Source organism: Electrona antarctica, assembly GCF_951216825.1.
Source record: "Electrona antarctica genome assembly, chromosome: 20".
In the NCBI taxonomy this organism is placed as follows: Eukaryota; Metazoa; Chordata; class Actinopteri; order Myctophiformes; family Myctophidae; genus Electrona; species Electrona antarctica.
The window spans coordinates 38,565,251-38,588,135 of NC_136801.1; the positions used below are offsets into that span (position 1 = coordinate 38,565,251).

Here is a 22,885-nt window from a genome sequence, read left to right on the forward strand (position 1 = left end):
TGAGAATGCATTGGGCGTTAAAGTTAAATAACTCAGAAACTACAAAACATTTCAAAGTAAAAAGTTCCAGCATGTGTCTCCACAGTAAGCTGAATTATAAAACGTGTGAATGGAGTTTCTAGGTGAAAGTGATTTTGACGTGCCACTATCTGCCATTATAAATTTCTCACATTTAAAGCACTATATTTCTAAAACTATGAAAAATTTCAAAGATTCCTTTTCAGCAAACATGTCCACCGTAAGATGAACCTAAATAGGTTTGAATGGGGATTCTAGGTGTAAGTATGTAGGACTAGTAGCATGCCAAAGTTATAATTTTTTTCGGACGGCATACTATAGCATGTCGTTTTTCGTGATTTTGGACTATTTGAAAAAAAAGATGAAAATCATGAAAACACGACCTACTATAGTTCATGGCTTCGGACGGCATACTATAGCATGTCGTTTTTCATGATTTTGGAGGATTTGAAAAAAAGATGAAAATCATGAAAAAATCGACATACTATATAGTCCATGGTTTGGGACGGCATAATATATTATGTCATATTTTCATGATTTTGGGACACTATGTCAGAGCCAGGACTTGAACCTGCAGCCTCCTGATTACCAGGCAGGCTCTGTACCCAGTGAGCCACTGTGCATGCTGTTCTTAAAAGGCCGAATAGATAATGACAGAAGAGCCAGAGACTTGTTTCCATTGTGGTTCATAAACATTCGAGCGTCTAGAGATAAACAACAGCAAAAGAAACAATAGACAAATCTCCTGTTATTTTATTTTTTGTATTTTTTTTTTGTATCAATGTTGTACTCAAAGGGAACAGCAGACTGCATTGTGGCAGGTAGCAAGTAGATCAGTGACTTAGCACACTGGCTGCATGATCTGGAGATAGTGGGTTCAAACCCCACTCAAATCTTTACTTGCCAAAATCTGCCATTGACCCCCATTCTGAATTTCTCAAATTTAAAAGCACTATATTTCTAAAACTATGAAACATTTCAAAGATTCCTTTTCAGGCAAACATGTCCACCGTAAGATGAACCTAAGTAGGCTTGAATAGGGTTTCTAGGTGTAAGTATGTAGGACTAGTAGCATGCCAAAGTTTGTGCTATTTCCATTGAGAATGCATTGAGCGTTTAAGTTAAATAACTCAGAAACTACAAAACATTTCAAAGTAAAAGGTTCCAGCATGTGTCTCCACAGTAAGCTGAATTATGAAAAGTGTGAATGGAGTTTCTAGGTGAAAGTGCTTTTTTGACGTGCCAATATCTGCCATTGAGCCCCATTGTAAAATTCTCAAATTTGAAAGCACTATATTTCTAAAACTATGAAACATGTCAAAGATTCCTTTTCAGGCAAACATGTCCACCGTAAGATGAACCTAAGTAGGCTTGAATGGGGTTTCTAGGTGTAAGTATGTAGGACTAGTAGCATGCCAAAGTTTGTGCTATTTCCATTGAGAATGCATTGGGCGTTAAAGTTAAATAACTCAGAAACTACAAAACATTTCAAAGTAAAAAGTTCCAGCATGTGTCTCCACAGTAAGCTGAATTATAAAACGTGTGAATGGAGTTTCTAGGTGAAAGTGCTTTTTTGACGTGCCAATATCTGCCATTGAGCCCCATTGTAAAATTCTCAAATTTGAAAGCACTATATTTCTAAAACTATGAAACATTTCAAAGATTCCTTTTCAGGCAAACATGTCCACCGTAAGATGAACCTAAGTAGGCTTGAATGGGGTTTCTAGGTGTAAGTATGTAGGACTAGTAGCATGCCAAAGTTTGTGCTATTGCCATTGAGAATGCATTGGGCGTTAAAGTTAAATAACTCAGAAACTACAAAACATTTCAAAGTAAAAAGTTCCAGCATGTGTCTCCACAGTAAGCTGAATTATAAAACGTGTGAATGGAGTTTCTAGGTGAAAGTGATTTTGACGTGCCACTATCTGCCATTATAAATTTCTCACATTTAAAGCACTATATTTCTAAAACTATGAAACATTTCAAAGATTCCTTTTCAGGCAAACATGTCCACCGTAAGATGAACCTAAATAGGTTTGAATGGGGATTCTAGGTGTAAGTATGTAGGACTAGTAGCATGCCAAAGTTTATATTTTTTCGGACGGCATACTATAGCATGTCGTTTTTCGTGATTTTGGACTATTTGAAAAAAAGATGAAAATCATGAAAAAACGACATACTATAGTTCATGGCTTCGGACGGCATAATATATTATGTCATATTTTCATGATTTTGGGACACTATGTCAGAGCCAGGACTTGAACCTGCAGCCTCCTGATTACCAGGCAGGCTCTGTACCCAGTGAGCCACTGTGCATGCTGTTCTTAAAAGGCCGAATAGATAATGACAGAAGAGCCAGAGACTTGTTTCCATTGTGGTTCATAAACATTCGAGCGTCTAGAGATAAACAACAGCAAAAGAAACAATAGACAAATCTCCTGTTATTTTATTTTTTGTATTTTATTTTTGTATCAATGTTGTACTCAAAGGGAACAGCAGACTGCATTGTGGCACGTAGCAAGTAGATCAGTGACTTAGCACACTGGCTGCAAGATCTGGAGATAGTGGGTTCAAACCCCACTCAAATCGTTACTTGCCAAAATCTGCCATTGACCCCCATTCTGAATTTCTCAAATTTAAAAGCACTATATTTCTAAAACTATGAAACATTTCAAAGATTCCTTTTCAGGCAAACATGTCCACCGTAAGATGAACCTAAGTAGGCTTGAATGGGGTTTCTAGGTGTAAGTATGTAGGACTAGTAGCATGCCAAAGTTTGTGCTATTTCCATTGAGAATGCATTGAGCGTTTAAGTTAAATAACTCAGAAACTACAAAACATTTCAAAGTAAAAAGTTCCAGCATGTGTCTCCACAGTAAGCTGAATTATAAAACGTGTGAATGGAGTTTCTAGGTGAAAGTGCTTTTTTGACGTGCCAATATCTGCCATTGAGCCCCATTGTAAAATTCTCAAATTTGAAAGCACTATATTTCTAGAACTATGAAACATTTCAAAGATTCCTTTTCAGGCAAACATGTCCACCGTAAGATGAACCTAAGTAGGCTGGGGTTTCTAGGTGTAAGTATGTAGGACTAGTAGCATGCCAAAGTTTGTGCTTTTTCCATTGAGAATGCATTGGGCGTTAAAGTTAAATAACTCAGAAACTACAAAACATTTCAAAGTAAAAAGTTCCAGCATGTGTCTCCACAGTAAGCGGAATTATAAAAAGTGTGAATGGAGTTTCTAGGTGAAAGTGCTTTTTTGACGTGCCAATATCTGCCATTGAGCCCCATTGTAAAATTCTCTAATTTGAAAGCACTATATTTCTAAAACTATGAAACATTTCAAAGATTCCTTTTCAGGCAAACATGTCCACCATAAGATGAACCTAAGTAGGCTTGAATGGGGTTTCTAGGTGTAAGTATGTAGGACTAGTAGCATGCCAAAGTTTGTGCTTTTTCCATTGAGAATGCATTGGGCGTTAAAGTTAAAAAACTCAGAAACTACAAAACATTTCAAAGTAAAAAGTTCCAGCATGTGTCTCCACAGTAAGCGGAATTATAAAAAGTGTGAATGGAGTTTCTAGGTGAAAGTGCTTTTTTGACGTGCCAATATCTGCCATTGAGCCCCATTGTAAAATTCTCAAATTTGAAAGCACTATATTTCTAAAACTATGAAACATTTCAAAGATTCCTTTTCAGGCAAACATGTCCACCGTAAGATGAACCTAAGTAGGCTTGAATGGGGTTTCTAGGTGTAAGTATGTAGGACTAGTAGCATGCCAAAGTTTGTGCTATTGCCATTGAGAATGCATTGGGCGTTAAAGTTAAATAACTCAGAAACTACAAAACATTTCAAAGTAAAAAGTTCCAGCATGTGTCTCCACAGTAGGCTGAATTATAAAAAGTGTGAATCGAGTTTCTAGGTGAAAGTGCTTTTTTGACGTGCCAATATCTGCCATTGAGCCCCATTGTAAAATTCTCAAATTTGAAAGCACTATATTTCTAAAACTATGAAACATTTCAAAGATTCCTTTTCAGGCAAACATGTCCACCGTAAGATGAACCTAAGTAGGCTTGAATGGGGTTTCTAGGTGTAAGTATGTAGGACTAGTAGCATGCCAAAGTTTGTGCTATTGCCATTGAGAATGCAATGGGCGTTAAAGTTAAATAACTCAGAAACTACAAAACATTTCAAAGTAAAAAGTTCCAGCATGTGTCTCCACAGTAAGCTGAATTATATAAAGTGTGAATGGAGTTTCTAGGTGAAAGTGCTTTTTTGACGTGCCAATATCTGCCATTGAGCCCCATTGTAAAATTCTCAAATTTGAAAGCACTATATTTCCAAAACTATGAAACATTTCAAAGATTCCTTTTCAGGCAAACATGTCCGCCATAAGATGAACATAAGTAGGCTTGAATGGGGTTTCTAGGTGTAAGTATGTAGGACTAGTAGCATGCCAAAGTTTGTGCTATTGCCATTGAGAATGCATTGGGCGTTAAAGTTAAATAACTCAGAAACTACAAAACATTTCAAAGTAAAAAGTTCCAGCATGTGTCTCCACAGTAAGCTGAATTATAAAACGTGTGAATGGAGTTTCTAGGTGAAAGTGATTTTGACGTGCCACTATCTGCCATTATAAATTTCTCACATTTAAAGCACTATATTTCTAAAACTATGAAACATTTCAAAGATTCCTTTTCAGGCAAACATGTCCACCGTAAGATGAACCTAAATAGGTTTGAATGGGGATTCTAGGTGTAAGTATGTAGGACTAGTAGCATGCCAAAGTTATAATTTTTTTCGGACGGCATACTATAGCATGTCGTTTTTCGTGATTTTGGACTATTTGAAAAAAATATGAAAATCATGAAAAAACGACATACTATAGTTCATGGCTTCGGACGGCATAATATATTATGTCATATTTTCATGATTTTGGGACACTATGTCAGAGCCAGGACTTGAACCTGCAGCCTCCTGATTACCAGGCAGGCTCTGTACCCAGTGAGCCACTGTGCATGCTGTTCTTAAAAGGCCGAATAGATAATGACAGAAGATCCAGAGACTTGTTTCCATTGTGGTTCATAAACATTCGAGCGTCTAGAGATAAACAACAGCAAAAGAAAAAATAGACAAATCTCCTGTTATTTTATTTTTTGTATTTTATTTTTGTATCAATGTTGTACTCAAAGGGAACAGCAGACTGCATTGTGGCACGTTGCAAGTAGATCAGTGACTTAGCACACTGGCTGCAAGATCTGGAGATAGTGGGTTCAAACCCCACTCAAATCTTTACTTGCCAAAATCTGCCATTGACCCCCATTCTGAATTTCTCAAATTTAAAAGCACTATATTTCTAAAACTATGAAACATTTCAAAGATTCCTTTTCAGGCAAACATGTCCACCGTAAGATGAACCTAAGTAGGCTTGAATGGGGTTTCTAGGTGTAAGTATGTAGGACTAGTAGCATGCCAAAGTTTGTGCTATTGCCATTGAGAATGCAATGGGCGTTAAAGTTAAATAACTCAGAAACTACAAAACATTTCAAAGTAAAAAGTTCCAGCATGTGTCTCCACAGTAAGCTGAATTATAAAAAGTGTGAATGGAGTTTCTAGGTGAAAGTGCTTTTTTGACGTGCCAATATCTGCCAATGAGCCCCATTGTAAAATTCTCAAATTTGAAAGCACTATATTTCTAAAACTATGAAACATTTCAAAGATTCCTTTTCAGGCAAACATGTCCGCCATAAGATGAACATAAGTAGGCTTGAATGGGGTTTCTAGGTGTAAGTATGTAGGACTAGTAGCATGCCAAAGTTTGTGCTGTTGCCATTGAGAATGCATTGGGCGTTAAAGTTAAATAACTCAGAAACTACAAAACATTTCAAAGTAAAAAGTTCCAGCATGTGTCTCCACAGTAAGCTGAATTATAAAACGTGTGAATGGAGTTTCTAGGTGAAAGTGATTTTGACGTGCCACTATCTGCCATTATAAATTTCTCACATTTAAAGCACTATATTTCTAAAACTATGAAACATTTCAAAGATTCCTTTTCAGGCAAACATGTCCACCGTAAGATGAACCTAAGTAGGCTTGAATGGGGTTTCTAGGTGTAAGTATGTAGGACTAGTAGCATGCCAAAGTTTGTGCTATTGCCATTGAGAATGCATTGGGCGTTAAAGTTAAATAACTCAGAAACTACAAAACATTTCAAAGTAAAAAGTTCCAGCATGTGTCTCCACAGTAAGCTGAATTATAAAACGTGTGAATGGAGTTTCTAGGTGAAAGTGCTTTTTTGACGTGCCAATATCTGCCATTGAGCCCCATTGTAAAATTCTCAAATTTGAAAGCACTATATTTCCAAAACTATGAAACATTTCAAAGATTCCTTTTCAGGCAAACATGTCCGCCATAAGATGAACATAAGTAGGCTTGAATGGGGTTTCTAGGTGTAAGTATGTAGGACTAGTAGCATGCCAAAGTTTGTGCTATTGCCATTGAGAATGCATTGGGCGTTAAAGTTAAATAACTCAGAAACTACAAAACATTTCAAAGTAAAAAGTTCCAGCATGTGTCTCCACAGTAAGCTGAATTATAAAACGTGTGAATGGAGTTTCTAGGTGAAAGTGATTTTGACGTGCCACTATCTGCCATTATAAATTTCTCACATTTAAAGCACTATATTTCTAAAACTATGAAACATTTCAAAGATTCCTTTTCAGGCAAACATGTCCACCGTAAGATGAACCTAAATAGGTTTGAATGGGGATTCTAGGTGTAAGTATGTAGGACTAGTAGCATGCCAAAGTTATAATTTTTTTCGGACGGCATACTATAGCATGTCGTTTTTCGTGATTTTGGACTATTTGAAAAAAATATGAAAATCATGAAAAAACGACATACTATAGTTCATGGCTTCGGACGGCATAATATATTATGTCATATTTTCATGATTTTGGGACACTATGTCAGAGCCAGGACTTGAACCTGCAGCCTCCTGATTACCAGGCAGGCTCTGTACCCAGTGAGCCACTGTGCATGCTGTTCTTAAAAGGCCGAATAGATAATGACAGAAGATCCAGAGACTTGTTTCCATTGTGGTTCATAAACATTCGAGCGTCTAGAGATAAACAACAGCAAAAGAAAAAATAGACAAATCTCCTGTTATTTTATTTTTTGTATTTTATTTTTGTATCAATGTTGTACTCAAAGGGAACAGCAGACTGCATTGTGGCACGTTGCAAGTAGATCAGTGACTTAGCACACTGGCTGCAAGATCTGGAGATAGTGGGTTCAAACCCCACTCAAATCTTTACTTGCCAAAATCTGCCATTGACCCCCATTCTGAATTTCTCAAATTTAAAAGCACTATATTTCTAAAACTATGAAACATTTCAAAGATTCCTTTTCAGGCAAACATGTCCACCGTAAGATGAACCTAAGTAGGCTTGAATGGGGTTTCTAGGTGTAAGTATGTAGGACTAGTAGCATGCCAAAGTTTGTGCTATTGCCATTGAGAATGCAATGGGCGTTAAAGTTAAATAACTCAGAAACTACAAAACATTTCAAAGTAAAAAGTTCCAGCATGTGTCTCCACAGTAAGCTGAATTATAAAAAGTGTGAATGGAGTTTCTAGGTGAAAGTGCTTTTTTGACGTGCCAATATCTGCCAATGAGCCCCATTGTAAAATTCTCAAATTTGAAAGCACTATATTTCTAAAACTATGAAACATTTCAAAGATTCCTTTTCAGGCAAACATGTCCGCCATAAGATGAACATAAGTAGGCTTGAATGGGGTTTCTAGGTGTAAGTATGTAGGACTAGTAGCATGCCAAAGTTTGTGCTGTTGCCATTGAGAATGCATTGGGCGTTAAAGTTAAATAACTCAGAAACTACAAAACATTTCAAAGTAAAAAGTTCCAGCATGTGTCTCCACAGTAAGCTGAATTATAAAACGTGTGAATGGAGTTTCTAGGTGAAAGTGATTTTGACGTGCCACTATCTGCCATTATAAATTTCTCACATTTAAAGCACTATATTTCTAAAACTATGAAACATTTCAAAGATTCCTTTTCAGGCAAACATGTCCACCGTAAGATGAACCTAAGTAGGCTTGAATGGGGTTTCTAGGTGTAAGTATGTAGGACTAGTAGCATGCCAAAGTTTGTGCTATTGCCATTGAGAATGCATTGGGCGTTAAAGTTAAATAACTCAGAAACTACAAAACATTTCAAAGTAAAAAGTTCCAGCATGTGTCTCCACAGTAAGCTGAATTATAAAACGTGTGAATGGAGTTTCTAGGTGAAAGTGCTTTTTTGACATGCCAATATCTGCCATTGAGCCCCATTGTAAAATTCTCAAATTTGAAAGCACTATATTTCTAAAACTATGAAACATTTCAAAGATTCCTTTTCAGGCAAACATGTCCACCGTAAGATGAACCTAAGTAGGCTTGAATGGGGTTTCTAGGTGTAAGTATGTAGGACTAGTAGCATGCCAAAGTTTGTGCTATTGCCATTGAGAATGCATTGGGCGTTAAAGTTAAATAACTCAGAAACTACACAACATTTCAAAGTAAAAAGTTCCAGCATGTGTCTCCACAGTAAGCTGAATTATAAAACGTGTGAATGGAGTTTCTAGGTGAAAGTGATTTTGACGTGCCACTATCTGCCATTATAAATTACTCACATTTAAAGCACTATATTTCTAAAACTATGAAACATTTCAAAGATTCCTTTTCAGGCAAACATGTCCACCGTAAGATGGGGATTCTAGGTGTAAGTATGTAGGACTAGTAGCATGCCAAAGTTATAATTTTTTTCGGACGGCATACTATAGCAGGTCGTTTTTCGTGATTTTGGACTATTTGAAAAAAAGATCAAAATCATGAAAAAACGACATACTATAGTTCATGGTTTCGGACGGCATACTATAGCATGTCGTTTGTCGTGATTTTGGAGGATTTGAAAAAATATGAAAATCATGAAAAAAACAACATACTATAGTCCATGGTTTGGGACGGCATAATATATTATGTCATATTTTCATGATTTTGGGACACTACGTCAGAGCCAGGACTTGAACCTGCAGCCTCCTGATTCCCAGGCAGGCTCTGTACCCAGTGAGCCACTGTGCATGCTCTTCTTAAAAGGCCGAATAGATAATGACAGAAGAGCCAGAGACTTGTTTCCATTGTGGTTCATAAACATTCGAACGTCTAGAGATAAACAACAGCAAAAGAAACAATAGACAAATCTCCTGTTATTTTATTTTTTGTATTTTATTTTTGTATCAATGTTGTACTCAAAGGGAACAGCAGACTGCATTGTGGCAGGTAGCAAGTAGATCAGTGACTTAGCACACTGGCTGCATGATCTGGAGCATGTGGGTTCAAACCCCACTCAAATCTTTACTTGCCAAAATCTGCCATTGACCCCCATTCTGAATTTCTCAAATTTAAAAGCACTATATTTCTAAAACTATGAAACATTTCAAAGATTCCTTTTCAGGCTAACATGTCCACCGTAAGATGAAACTAAGTAGGCTTGAATGGGGTTTCTAGGTGTAAGTATGTAGGACTAGTAGCATGCCAAAGTTTGTGCTATTGCCATTGAGAATGCATTGGGCATTAAAGTTAAATAACTCAGAAACTACAAAACATTTCAAAGTAAAAAGTTCCAGCATGTGTCTCCACAGTAAGCTGAATTATAAAAAGTGTGAATGGAGTTTCTAGGTGAAAGTGCTTTTTTGACGTGCCAATATCTGCCATTGAGCCCCATTGTAAAATTCTCAAATTTGAAAGCACTATATTTCTAAAACTATGAAACATTTCAAAGATTCCTTTTCAGGCAAACATGTCCACCATAAGATGAACCTAAGTAGGCTTGAATGGGGTTTCTAGGTGTAAGTATGTAGGACTAGTAGCATGCCAAAGTTATAATTTTCTTCGGATGGAATACTATAGCATGTCGTTTTTTGCTATTTTGGACTATTTTGAAAAAAAGATGAAAATCATGAAAAAACGGCATACTATAGTTCATGGTTTCGGACGGCATACTATAGCATGTCGTTTGTCGTGATTTTGGAGGATTTGAAAAAAGATGAAAATCATGAAAAAACGACATACTATAGTCCATGGTTTGGGACGGCATAATATATTATATCATATTTTCATGATTTTGGAACACTATGTCAGGACTTGAACATGCAGCCTCCTGATTCCCAGGCAGGCTCTGTACCCAGTGAACCACTGTGCATGCTCTTCTTAAGGCCGAATAGATAATGACAGAAGAGCCAGAGACTGGTTTCCATTGTGGTTCATAAACATTCGAACGTCTAGAGATAAACAACAGCAAAAGAAACAATAGACAAATCTCCTGTTTTTTTATTTTTTTTATTTTATTTTTGTATCAATGTTGTACTCAAAGGGAACAGCAGACTGCTTTGTGGCAGGTAGCAAGTAGTTCAGTGACTTAGCACACTGGCTGCATGATCTGGAGCATGTGGGTTCAAACCCCACTCAAATCTTTACTTGCCATTGACCCCCATTCTGAATTTCTCAAATTTAAAAGCACTATATTTCTAAAACTATGAAACATTTCAAAGATTCCTTTTCAGGCAAACATGTCCACCATAAGGTGAACCTAATTACGTTTGAATGGGGTTTCTAGGTGTAAGTATGTAGGACTAGTAGCATGCCAAAGTTTGTGCTATTGCCATTGAGAATGCATTGGGCGTTTAAGTTAAATAGCTCAGAAACTACAAAACATTTAAAAGTAAAAAGTTCCAGCATGTGACTCCACAGTAAACTGAATTATAAATAGTGTGAATGGAGTTTCTAGGTGAAAGTGATTTTTTGACGTGCCACCATTTGCCATTGAGCCCCATTATAAATGTCTCAAATTTGAAAGCACTATATTTTTAAAACTATGAAACATTTCAAAGATTCCTTTTCAGTCAAACATGTCCACCGTAAGATGAACCTAAATACGTTTGAATGGGGTTTCTAGGTGTAAGTATGTAGGACTAGTAGCATGCCAAAGTTTGTGCTATTGCCATTGAGAATGCATTGGGCGTTTAAGTTAAATAACTCAGAAACTACAAAACATTTCAAAGTAAAAAGTTCCAGCATGTGTCTCCACAGTAAGCGGAATTATAAAACGTGTGAATGGAGTTTCTAGGTGAAAGGATGTTTTGACGTGCCACTATCTGCCATTATAAATTTCTCACATTTAAAGCACTATATTTCTAAAACTATGAAACATTTCAAAGATTCCTTTTCAGGCAAACATGTCCACCGTAAGATGAACCTAAATACGTTTGAATGGGGTTTCTAGGTGTAAGTATGTAGGACTAGTAGCATGCCAAAGTTTGTGTTATTGCCATTGAGAATGCATTGGGCGTTTACGTTAGATAACTCAGAAACTACAAAACATTTCAAAGTAAAAAGTTCCAGCATGTGTCTGCACAGTAATCTGAATCATACAAAGTGTGAATGGAGTTCCTAGATGAAAGTAATTTTTTGATGTGCCACTATCTGCCATTGAGCCCCATTATACATTTCTCAAATTTGAGTATGTAGGACTAGTAGCATGCCAAAGTTTGTGCTATTGTCATTGAGAATGCATTGGGTTAAGTGAATACATTATCTGTTCAAGTTTAAGCTTTTAACATTACAATATCACGTGGTTCAACTTACCCCTCGACTTGGATCAACTTACCCCTTACCTGGGGCAAATTGAGGCAGACCACTTTTTTTAAAAAGGTCATATTTTCATGGCCCTTTGTCATAGATGCTTACTCATCGTTTCAATTGATAGAAGACATCCTGAAATATGGGCAGATCATTAGATTTTACTGCCATCTCATTGTGCCTTGCTTCCAGGACAACTTAAGCAAAAAGTGGTTCATCTTATACCCCGTTCCTATATAGGGGACTATATAGGTTCCCCAATTTCTGGAAGCATAATGTGCTTTTTTTATTTATTGTTTTTAAACACATATTGTGGTTAAAAATAATCTGTGGTCTATTTATGAGCAGGCTACATTAAAACAGCTAGGCTCAATAAAGTGTCAGTGATTTTACCCATGTTTTAAATGGAGAGTTTGTACCTTCTACCCTCTCTGGGTAGAAGGTACAAAGAAGCAAAGTGGAAGTACGAGGCTCTGAAACAGCATTGACACTAGGTGGGTTTCCATCAAAACATTTCGAAAATAGGAAGCGAATAAGTAAGTAATTCGAAAAAAGAAAAGCGTATTTTTCTTGTTTCCATCCACTGACAAAATGCGCTTCTTTGGAGATATTAAATAAGCAGTAGGCCTAGATGGCGCTATTTGCCAGTCAAGTGAGACGCGCAGAGAGGCGCATATTATCTGACATTTATTTTACCGTTTGATGTCTGAAATCTGATAGCATCTGCATCACACACTACAGGATAATCTTACACGATTATTTGATCATGTCACACACACACACACACACACACACACACACACACACACACACTTCTCTGGTTTGTTCTTCACCACGGTGCATTTGACGTTCTTTTAGGCTATTCAAGTTGGTCTGCATGAAGTCCGCTGTCCAGATGGGCCACTGGGACAGGCTGTCTTTCAAACAGGCTGTCTGTTAAATAAATAGGCGTGTGTTTTTGTCTAGACAGGGGCTGGTATAGTTTCGTTTTCAAAGTACAGGGACGATCGGGACCCCTGCCCTGCGACTTGACAGTACATTTCCATTTTGACTAGTCTCCTCTCGTCCGTTTCGTTCCGAGCTGTTTAGGAGAAATATCACCGATCTAACTTCATGATCAACGGCGAACGCCCTCACCGGGGAGAGCAAAAGAGCCTCAGCCTGCAGACATAGGCTTCGAGACTCGAGTGTGTAAATTTAATAATTTATGTATCCACATCCCACCCACCCTCCCGTTCGAACACTCCACAAGTCCACTATAGGCTACTCACCATCGCGTGTGTTTTTTTCTTTTCCAACTGTTAAAAGCGATATAATGCGAGTTCAATGCTTTCTAATTAGAAATATTTTCCGCAAGTGTTTCCATAACCCATTTGCGCATTTCACTTTTTCGATATAGCCCCAAATCCGCCACCTTCTAGCGAAAAAGTGTTTTTGCGAAAAATGCAGACTTATGCGCATTTTGAGGTGTTTCCATCCAGGAGATTTTGCGAAAGAACCGCAAAAAAAAGGCTTTATGGAAACGCACCTTGTGAGAGGTTATATTAACCACACTGTGTGCACTTGTTGTGTAATGAAATGAAATTAAATCTATATTTACCCAGGGTATCTGGGCTAAGCTCAAGAACTTGTTTCCAGCCAGGCCCTGCTCATAGAACACATTTCATCGTAGTGGTTGATGCCTTGTTCAAGGGCATTTCAGCGGTGGTAATTTTAACGTGTCGGACGGCTGATTCGAACTGGGAACCTTCCGGTATCTAGACCGCGCCGCTATCCGTTCGGCCACCGCTGCCACTGTTATAGTCCAGCTGCTTACCTCCAATATATAAAGGAATCGTTCAGTTTGTGATAAAAGCATGAAATTTGGTACACATATAGCCAAAGGCATCCCAAACATAATTGGATGTGGAGGCATCCTGAATTTTCAACATGGCACCCATGGCAGCCATTTTTCAAAATACCACCATTGACATCCTATTATAAGGCAATATTTTCTAAATTTCCTTATGCTTTAAGTAGCATGTGACATATCAAACTAGGGGGGTTTCATGATGCTGAATCCATTCCAAGCATTAGTTTTGCATAAAAACACTCATTGGGCTAAATTTGGCCATAGCAACTTGCCCAACTGTGCTGATGTCAGCACATTTGGGCAAGTTGCTATGGCCAGATTTAGCCCAATTTGGCCAATTAGCCCAAACTAATGCTTGGAATGGATTTAGCATCATGAAAACCCCCTAGTTTGATATGTCACATGCTACTTAAAGCATAAGGAAATTTAGAAAATATTGCCTTATAATAGGATGTCAATGGTGGCATTTTGAAAAATGGCTGCCATGGGTGCCATGTTGAAAATTCAGGATGCCTCCACATCCAATTATGTTTGGGATGCCTTTGGCTATATGTGTACCAAATGTCATGCTTTTATCACAAACTGAACGATTGTTATGGACCATGCTGCACTATTATGTATTTTGTTTTGTTTGATGTTTTGTATACGTGGCTGCAGCAGGGGTGAAAGCCCAAGACACATTTCCCTTGTGGACAATAAAGTTTACCTTGACCTTGACTTTGAAGGCCGTCTCCATTTCCCAACCAATTTATTCATTGTCAGAACATATGTGTCTGTTGACCTACACAGTCTTTAAACACACATCGTTGTGTGTCATCGTGAGGTTTTGTTTTGAACCAGAAACCAAAAATAAGAGGAAAATAAATAAATAATTTACCATGAAAACAGACTCATTCAATTACTGATTTGCCACGAAAGCAAGGACACCACTTGCTTGCTAGCAATTGTAAATAATTGTAATCACAAAAGAGGAAAAAAAGTGAAGTTCTTAATGATGGGTGGGGGTCATGTAAAGTCATGTCTGGACAGAACTTTTCATATCAAGTCCCATTATTCTGCATTTGAGCCCACGGACCACCATTTGATGACATTTAGCCTCTCAGACCCAAAACTAAAGAATATTTTGCTGTCATTGGATAAGATTTTGTCCACAATTCCATGCTGTATTGATATTGGTACCATTAGGAGAGAGATGACAGGAAAACGTTCAAAATAACAATTATTCTACATTCTCTATTGTGAAGACTTCTTGTAAATTAAGTAATGCAGATGATTTACAATATTTAACTTTTAAGAGCGTAAACTTAAACCAAATGGACCCGTTTAATTTTACGTTCTCAAGAGTTAAAGATCTATAAGGGTCCATTTGGTTGCCAACTCTCCATCATTTAGCTGGGGGACCACCTGGAACCGCCTCAAGGACCAATATAAAATAGCTTAATTTTCCCTCATATTAATTACTGTAATATTGTCTGGGCTGCTACATATTCAACACATCTCTCTAAATTACTGATCATTCAAAAAAGGTTTCTGAGAATGATTTCACATTCAAATCGGTATGAGCCGTCTGCCCCGCTCTTTATCAAATATTCACTATTACCCATTGACAAAGTAAACGTTTTTCAGACCTGTTTATTTATGTTTAAATTCAAAAAATGCATACAAGACATTCCCTCTTCTTTTCACAATTTCTTCCGTGTTACTTCTGACATTCACTCCTACCCCACAAGGCAAAGAGATGATTTTGAATTACCTTTTTGTCGTACTTCCAAACATCAATCTTTCATCAAATTTAGAGGCCCTCATCTATGGAATTCCCGGCCTAGATGCTTCACTTAAATCCTCATTATCCTTGTCAATATTCAAAAAACATCTAAAGAAATATCTTATGTCTTCCTCTCTGTAGATTACATGATTTACTTTTATGTGTTATATTTTCTTTTGTATGTTTGTTTGTTTTGTTTATTTCCCTTTTTGTGCAGTCTGTTGTTTTTTATTTCTTTATTGCACATCTGCCCCCCTTTTCCAAACCTGTTTAGACTTTTGTATTGTTCTTAATTGAACTTTTAATCTGTTTTAAATCAATTGACCTCATACAGGAAAGGATTCCAAATAAGCCAGCTGGCTTCTTCCTTTCCTTGCATTGTATTTTTGTTTTTTTGATATGTATTGTCTATCTTTTGTACTACATGCTAAATAAATAAACCTAAACCTAAAACCTAAACCTAAACCACAGGTATAGTCAGTCCCCGGACCACTGGTTGAAAACCAGACATGTGATTTCTCTTGACATCTTTCAAGACCAAAAGCCTTCCCACTTGACCCTAAAACACCAAAAATAGGCAGCGGTGGCCGAACGGATTGCGGAGCGGTCTTGATACCGGAAGGTCGCCAGTTCGAATCAGCGGTCCGACACGTTCAAATTACCACCGCTGAAGTGCCCTTGAACAAGGCATTGAACCACTACGATGAAATGTTCTATGAGCAGGGCCTGGCTGGAAACAAGTTCTTGAGCTTAGCCCAGATACCCTGGGTAAATATAGTAATCATTTCATAAAACCACAAATAGCTGTGTCACCGGGGGCTAGATTTATTTGGCCTTCAAACAAAACAATGTAAAACATGTTCGTCAACAGTCATTACTTTATTAATATTATTTCAATTAATCACGTTCTTTGTAACTTCTGTCCGCATACCATGACATGAGCTCATAAAACAAACGTGTCAACACAGCAGTATTTCTCAAACTGCAGGCCGGCAGCACCCACTGGTGGGCCTTGAGAATATTGCAAGTGGGGCCCCCAAATAATTGACAAAACACCACGATTTCAGTCATAAAATAGCATTAATATATCGTTGCTGTTGGGAGGAAATCACCTAACTCCATTTTTGAGGTTTTTGATTTTTCTGCATAAATCAATGCTATTGAATTGATGCCATTGGTCTCCATTGGACCCTCAAACGGTCTGCTAAAGCAACTAACTCCACCGCCGCTCCCCCTCTCATGCAAGTAATTGACAATATATAAAGTCACAACACCAACTTTGATGAGGCAGTATTACTTTGTATTCAAAATATAAGGTTTTCTTCAGTTCCTGAAAAAATAATTATTTTTCATTTAATGAAAAATGAACATTTTGGAATTAGGTGGTTTCTTCCCGACAGCAGATATATACAATAAAATAAAATAAAAAACAATGTGGGAAAAAAAAAAAAACTTAAATTTTGTATTCATGCGTTAGATTTATTGATTCGAGCCACAACACAACCGTTCGACTGATCATAAATACCGGTAAACATGTTCTGAAAATTGCATCCGACCACAGTTTTCAGGATTACAGTGGGGCCTGATTCAGAAGACCGCTGGGTTAACGGACGTTTAATTGCATCAGCGACATATTAAGCCACACTGGCACAGGACAGCACATCTGGACTGTGAAAGTGACAGTTGTTTTTGACTGACGTACACGGCTGAACAAACCACGTGGGCTCTCCACTGGCAACATACACCTAAACCGGGGGTGGGGCAACTTTGACGATGGCGAGGGCCACTGTATTTCCTCACTCACTCCAGAGGGGCCACAGTGCATATTTACTGTCGTAGCAAAAAATAGACGATCTACAAGCTCAAAACGTGTTGCATTAGATCAGCTATTTTTGCTATATTTGAATTGAAAACCTGAATATTTTTTTTGCTATTTTTGAATTGGAATCCTGAAAAGTAACCTTTTTTATTGAATTTCAAATGCATTTTAGTTATAGTTATGTTAACTTTATGAACTGTTAACATAATTACATTGGACACAAAAAGACAATAACATTTTAATACTAGTCATTAAGTACTAGTCATTTAATACTAGTCATGAAGTAATTAAAGCAGGTTTGGAATTGCAACAGCTGAAATCAATACTATTCTGATATTAACATGCGGGCTGCATTAAGTGAAGGTGGGGGCCACATGTGGCCCCCGGGCCGCCAGTTGCCCACCCCTGACCTAAACAGTGGTGGAAAGTAACACAACTCCTGTCCCCAAGTCCAATGTTGAGGTGTTTGTACTTTACTTGAGCATTTCCAATACTTTCTCACGCTCACAATGCGAGCTTGTAGATCTGCTATTTCAAAATACTTTTAAATACATCTGAAAACTTGAAATGGGACATTGTGCACAATGAGCACTTTTTACTTTAGTTACTTTAAGTATATTCCGATGCCAATACTTTTGTACTTTTACTCATTTTGAATTCCGGACGGAATTATACTTGTAACTGTACTGTACTGTACCCATTTTGGGCGGGAACCCCTTTTGGTGTTTTAAACATTATGTTATAATTTAGCTATTGAAAAATAGCAGATCTACAAGCTCATAGCGCGCCACCGAGTGGCGCGCTACGAGCTTGTAGGTCTGCTATTTTTGAAAAATCGTGAAAATATTTATTTCAGAAAACTGGAGGATTTAGAAGATTTTTTTTAAATGTCGAGGTCAGGCCTAAATGGGTTAAGTAAAACAAATACAATTGGTACTTTTCCCACCACTGCTGGTAACATACAGCAGGGGTTCTCAACCCGTGGGTCGCGTCCCCTCGGGGGGGTCACCAAATTATTTTAGGCGGTCCCCAAATTATTTTCAAAAAAAAAAAAGAAAAAAAAAATGTTTTTAAATTTTATTTTCACGATTTTTCAAAAATAGCAGACCTACAAGCTCGTAGCGCGCCACTCGGTGGCGCGCTATGAGCTTGTAGATCTGCTATTTTTCAATAGCTAAATTATAACAATGCTTAAAACACCAAAAGGGGTTCCCGCCCAAAATGGTTTAAGGTTATTGTAGCAGTCAATTTATATTGGGGGTCGGGAGGGGGCGGCGGTCCCGAGACATTGCCAAAGCATTTCCGGGGGTCCCCGGCCAAAAACGTTGAGAACCCGTGACATACAGCTAAAAAAAACACACAGACAAACTCGACCGACAACAGACTAGGTACGGACGGACAAACGCAGGTTAAAAACATTCCAAGGCTATTATTACGTTATCCTCATGCAATGATGACAACCATGACAGAGAGTTAGGGAGGGTCATGGCGCATGGATGGAGCAGGAACAGGGGGTTTAAAGGTTTGGTTAAATTAAAATACAGGATTCATTATGTAATGCAAAAAAAAACATGAGCAGCCTCCGTTTCTCCATTTCGTTGCTGTCGGGCAGAAACCTTGTATCTCTCCATATTTCACTTTGTTTGTTATTTCTGTAAAATTAATGACCTACTTCAAACAAGAGTGCCACGCAAAGCTTCGCATTGCGAGCTTGTAGAGCGGCTATTTTCATAACTTTTATTTAGTTTTTGAGGAGCTTTAATGCTTGTGTTGACTGAACAATAACAAAATCACACCTGTGTGAAGTGAGTGGTGCAACTCTGTGTGTAAGGGGGGTGGGGGGTTGGGGGAGTTCCAGACCCACATGAACGCACCCAGGGTGCCGGCCCGGTTCCGGCGAGCCGCCCCACGTCCGAAACGGTTGAGAAATGACAGAGTTACCGTGTGGCGGTCCCTCTACTGTACTGTCACTGTACTGTACTGGCACACCCGAAATCATCATATATACAGTTAATATGAGCGTTTGTGTGTGCGTTAGGTTGCGCACAGGTGGTGAAAAACAACCATGCTATTTTCGTGCTCATACCCAGACACCCACCTAGCCAGGCAGGCACCCCACACACATAGCTCCGTAAGGGAGTGGTTGCACCACTCAAAAATGCCATTGACAATGAACGGAGAATTTACGTCAGCTGCGTCTGAGCAAATCGGCATATGTTTGTCGGTGTGAACCCTTGGCCAATAAGGGCCCACCATTCTTGATGATGATGTACGATGAGTAGTAGAGCGCCCCTCACTTCACACGGGTGTTATTATTTAATAATAATTTGAAAAGGAATGGTTTTGGTTTCTGACATACAAGGCTTCCACGCGTCAGTGACGATTTGCACTGGAGTCAGCTGGATAGTCAGAGACAGTGGATATTAACTAGATGCAATCTCTTTATGAGCTTGGAGCTCGGCACAAAAGCAGGACCCTCTCAAACAGGCCTTAAGACATTGAAGACGGAATTAAACTGCATGAAATGCATTATTTAGTTATCAATATGAATCACAGTAGTAGGCAATTAAAGTTTTGCGTCTTGAAATTCAGTCGCCTTTCCTCAAACACTCAGTTCGAACTGTGCGTGTGCGAAAACATCGCAACACGTTGATGTTTGCCGAGAATGCCGACAGAGCTCTACACAAAAAGGTGTAATGTCTGACTGTACGTAGGGTTCCTACACATTTGGAATTTCAAAATGTCATACTTTTTCCTGACTCAAATTTTGGGCCCGTGGGTCGCTCCCCGGTCAAGCTGCGGCCGAAGAATCGAGGTGTCAGAGATATAAAAAAAAAAGTGGACGGTTCAGTGTGTCAGAGAGATTTCCGGGGGGCGGCGCTCTATCCCAGGGGAGGGGCAGGGGACTCGGGCTCCTGGGCCCTGCCCGTTCGGGGGCCGTTTGGGGCGAAACTGGTGCCAGAATACTGGCCGCCCTGGGATTACAGGACACTCCAGGTTAGGGCAATGGCACGAGCTGGAATCACTGACCGGGCAGGGACCAGGGACCAGGGACCAGGGACCAGGGACCCAGGGACCAGGGACCCAGGGACCAGGGGACCAGGGACCCAGGGACCAGGGACCCAGGGACCAGGGACCCAGGGACCAGGGACCCAGGGAACAGGGACCCAGGGACCAGGGACCCAGGGACCAGGGACCAGGGACCCAGGGACCAGGGGACCAGGGACCAGGGACCCAGGGACCCAGGGACCAGGGACTCCCTCCCGAGTGGCCGCAACACAGGAAAACACAACAGCAGCAATAGACCTTTTCCATACGTTTCCGGACCTGGAAAAGTATGAAATGAAATTCCATACTTGCGTAGGAACCCTACTGTGACAGGAAGATGATGAGTTGGGGGGGAGGGGGGGCAGGAAGGAGATCACTACTACACCCACGTTACATGATGAGGCACCAGGAGCATGCAGAGCCATGGAGACGACAGCAATACAGCATTAGTCCACACACACACACACGCGCACACGCACACGCACACACACACACACACACACACACACACACACACACACACACACACACACACACACACACACACACACACACACACACACACACACACACACACACACACACGGCATTATAGGCTGCAGGCTTTGGGATGTTGTTGGGTCTTTTTCACACAACCATGCCAAAGAAGTGAGAGGAAGAGGGCTGAGGGTTTGGTGGGAGCCCCTCACTCACTCCAGGATAAAGGAGAAGTGGAGGGAGAACGGGGGTTTTGGAGTGCATGAATGACCCTGAATAATTTTTTTGTCAAGGGCGAATTAAGGGATCCGTCTGCAGAATAAAACGTCTTTCCTCGCTGAAGAGAAAATGAATGTCCAGACGACAAGAGCAGCCGCATCCGTCTGCCAGATGCAGATGGATCTCCGTCTGCTTTCCAAATGGGTCCAGAACAGGTTCAAGATCAATTCGTCGTCCCACAAACAAATTAAGTACATTTTCATGTTCATGTTTGTTTGTCCGTTTCGTCTTAATATCAAATCGTCATTGACTTGGCCCGTGGCGCTGAACTCGTTGTTATCAGTGCGAACCAACCACGACTCGGAAGAACCTCAATCACCAGCAGGACGTACATATCTCAGAGTTGACACCGTCCAAACTGCGCTCCCCCCTATCCCTCGCGGTCCCGTCGAGCCCATATCCGCGGTCCGGTGGGATGGATGGGTGCGGTGTGGAAGTCAAAGTTCAAAGGCAGGGAAACGGGAGGCTTCGGGCTTGGCCAGCTCAGACAGGTAGTGGAGGGCACCGGCCATACCTGGAGGGAACACAGAGACATTCACAACATCACATGTTAACACTTTAATTGCCCGGGGTTATTTAATCCATTACATTATAGCGCCCATTCGATTTATAAACACGGACGCCTTTTCCGGACGGACCGGTTGTTGTTGTGAATGTGTGTGTAGCAATAGCCACACCACTCTAGAGTCGATCGACAACAACGGGAGGTAAGAATAAATCTATTGCGACTAGTGACTGGACCGCGGAGCGCCGTCTAACACAGGATATTTTTTCATAATTAGACGGGATACGTTTTAAGATTTTCGTTTTCATCAGCTAAACAGGGGAGGAAGTTTTTCGATGACGTCTCACTCTTGCGCAACACCGAGGATTGCCCAACAGGCGCTCCTGGGCTATGGAGCCATGCGATCCGTTCTCATATCAATAAACTTCGTCTTTTGGACAATACTTCGTCCTGGGCGTCGGGCGTTACTAATAGAAAGGACAAAGAACTTCGTCCTGGGCGATGGGAGTGTTAAATCCTGACTGCTGAACCCGAATAACACGAGGTAATTGATAAGGACCTCTTTCCCCGCCGACCATGAGTTAGCCGAGTTATGTTTTATCCGTTTTATTCGCCGTTTTTGATAACTTTGAAGACGTAAGATTGATACGAAAATCGTTCACTTTTTCATAAAAGCATGAAACTTGGTACACTTGTACAGTTTGGGGCCCTGAACATTTTCAGATATGGAACCATCGCAAAAACGCCCCCTGGTGGCCATGGCGGCCATTTTACTTCTACATCTATGATTTGATAGTCAAGGATTACAATGACATCATGTACAACATCATAAACTGTTCAGGTACGGTGGCACAGTAGGTAGTGCTGGTCTCTAAACTACCTCCCCCTGGCCAGCTGGGGCGCCTGATGGAGGGGAAAGGAACTGGTTGGACCACGTGCTACGTCCAACCGGGGAAACTCCCTCCCCTCCCTGTCAGGCGAAAAGAAGCGGCTTGGACTCCTCATGCATTGAAGGAAGCATGAGGTCAGTCCGTTGCTCTCCCCAGGTTGGCAGAGGGAGTGTAGAGCCGAGTTACATTACATTAGATAATTGACAAAATGGGTTACAAAATCGTGGAAAAACTATTTAGGGGGGAGAAAAAAAAGAGTACAGTACGCTGTCGTGCATGCATGAGAATGTATCGCTATCCGTTTAGGACCGATTAACTGTCGATAAAAAACAGCTAACATGAATCAAAGAAATATAAGCTCCACAGCTGCTCCATAAAGTGTTATTTCCTCTTCAGGAAGTCTGCGTATGAAATATTGACAAACTGCCTAGAGGTGAATCTGATCTGATCCGCTGCTCTGAAGATTTGTAATTGCCTTGTTTTTTTTAGGAACCCTGGATTTCAGTTTAATTTCAGTATTTTTGCAAAACCCGAGGA

At 39.8% G+C, this 22,885-nt stretch overlaps 1 protein-coding gene across 2 annotated transcripts in view; it reads right to left on the minus strand.

Annotated features, from left to right (window-relative positions):
• Positions 1 to 16,184: 16,184 nt before the first annotated feature.
• lancl2 (LanC lantibiotic synthetase component C-like 2 (bacterial)) overlaps positions 16,185 to 22,885 on the minus strand; it is a gene marked incomplete at its 5' end in the record, with an annotated part of 48,534 nt that continues 41,833 nt past the window's right edge. The window contains 2 exons of one of the 2 annotated variants that reach the window (XR_013788510.1): positions 16,185 to 18,883; positions 19,299 to 21,467. Coding sequence is in view for 1 of the 2 variants with exons in the window: in XM_079489956.1 (XP_079346082.1) it covers positions 21,391 to 21,467 (77 nt within the window). Of the gene's footprint in view, positions 21,468 to 22,885 lie in introns of both variants that reach the window. The other variant, XM_079489956.1, reaches the window with a different exon arrangement.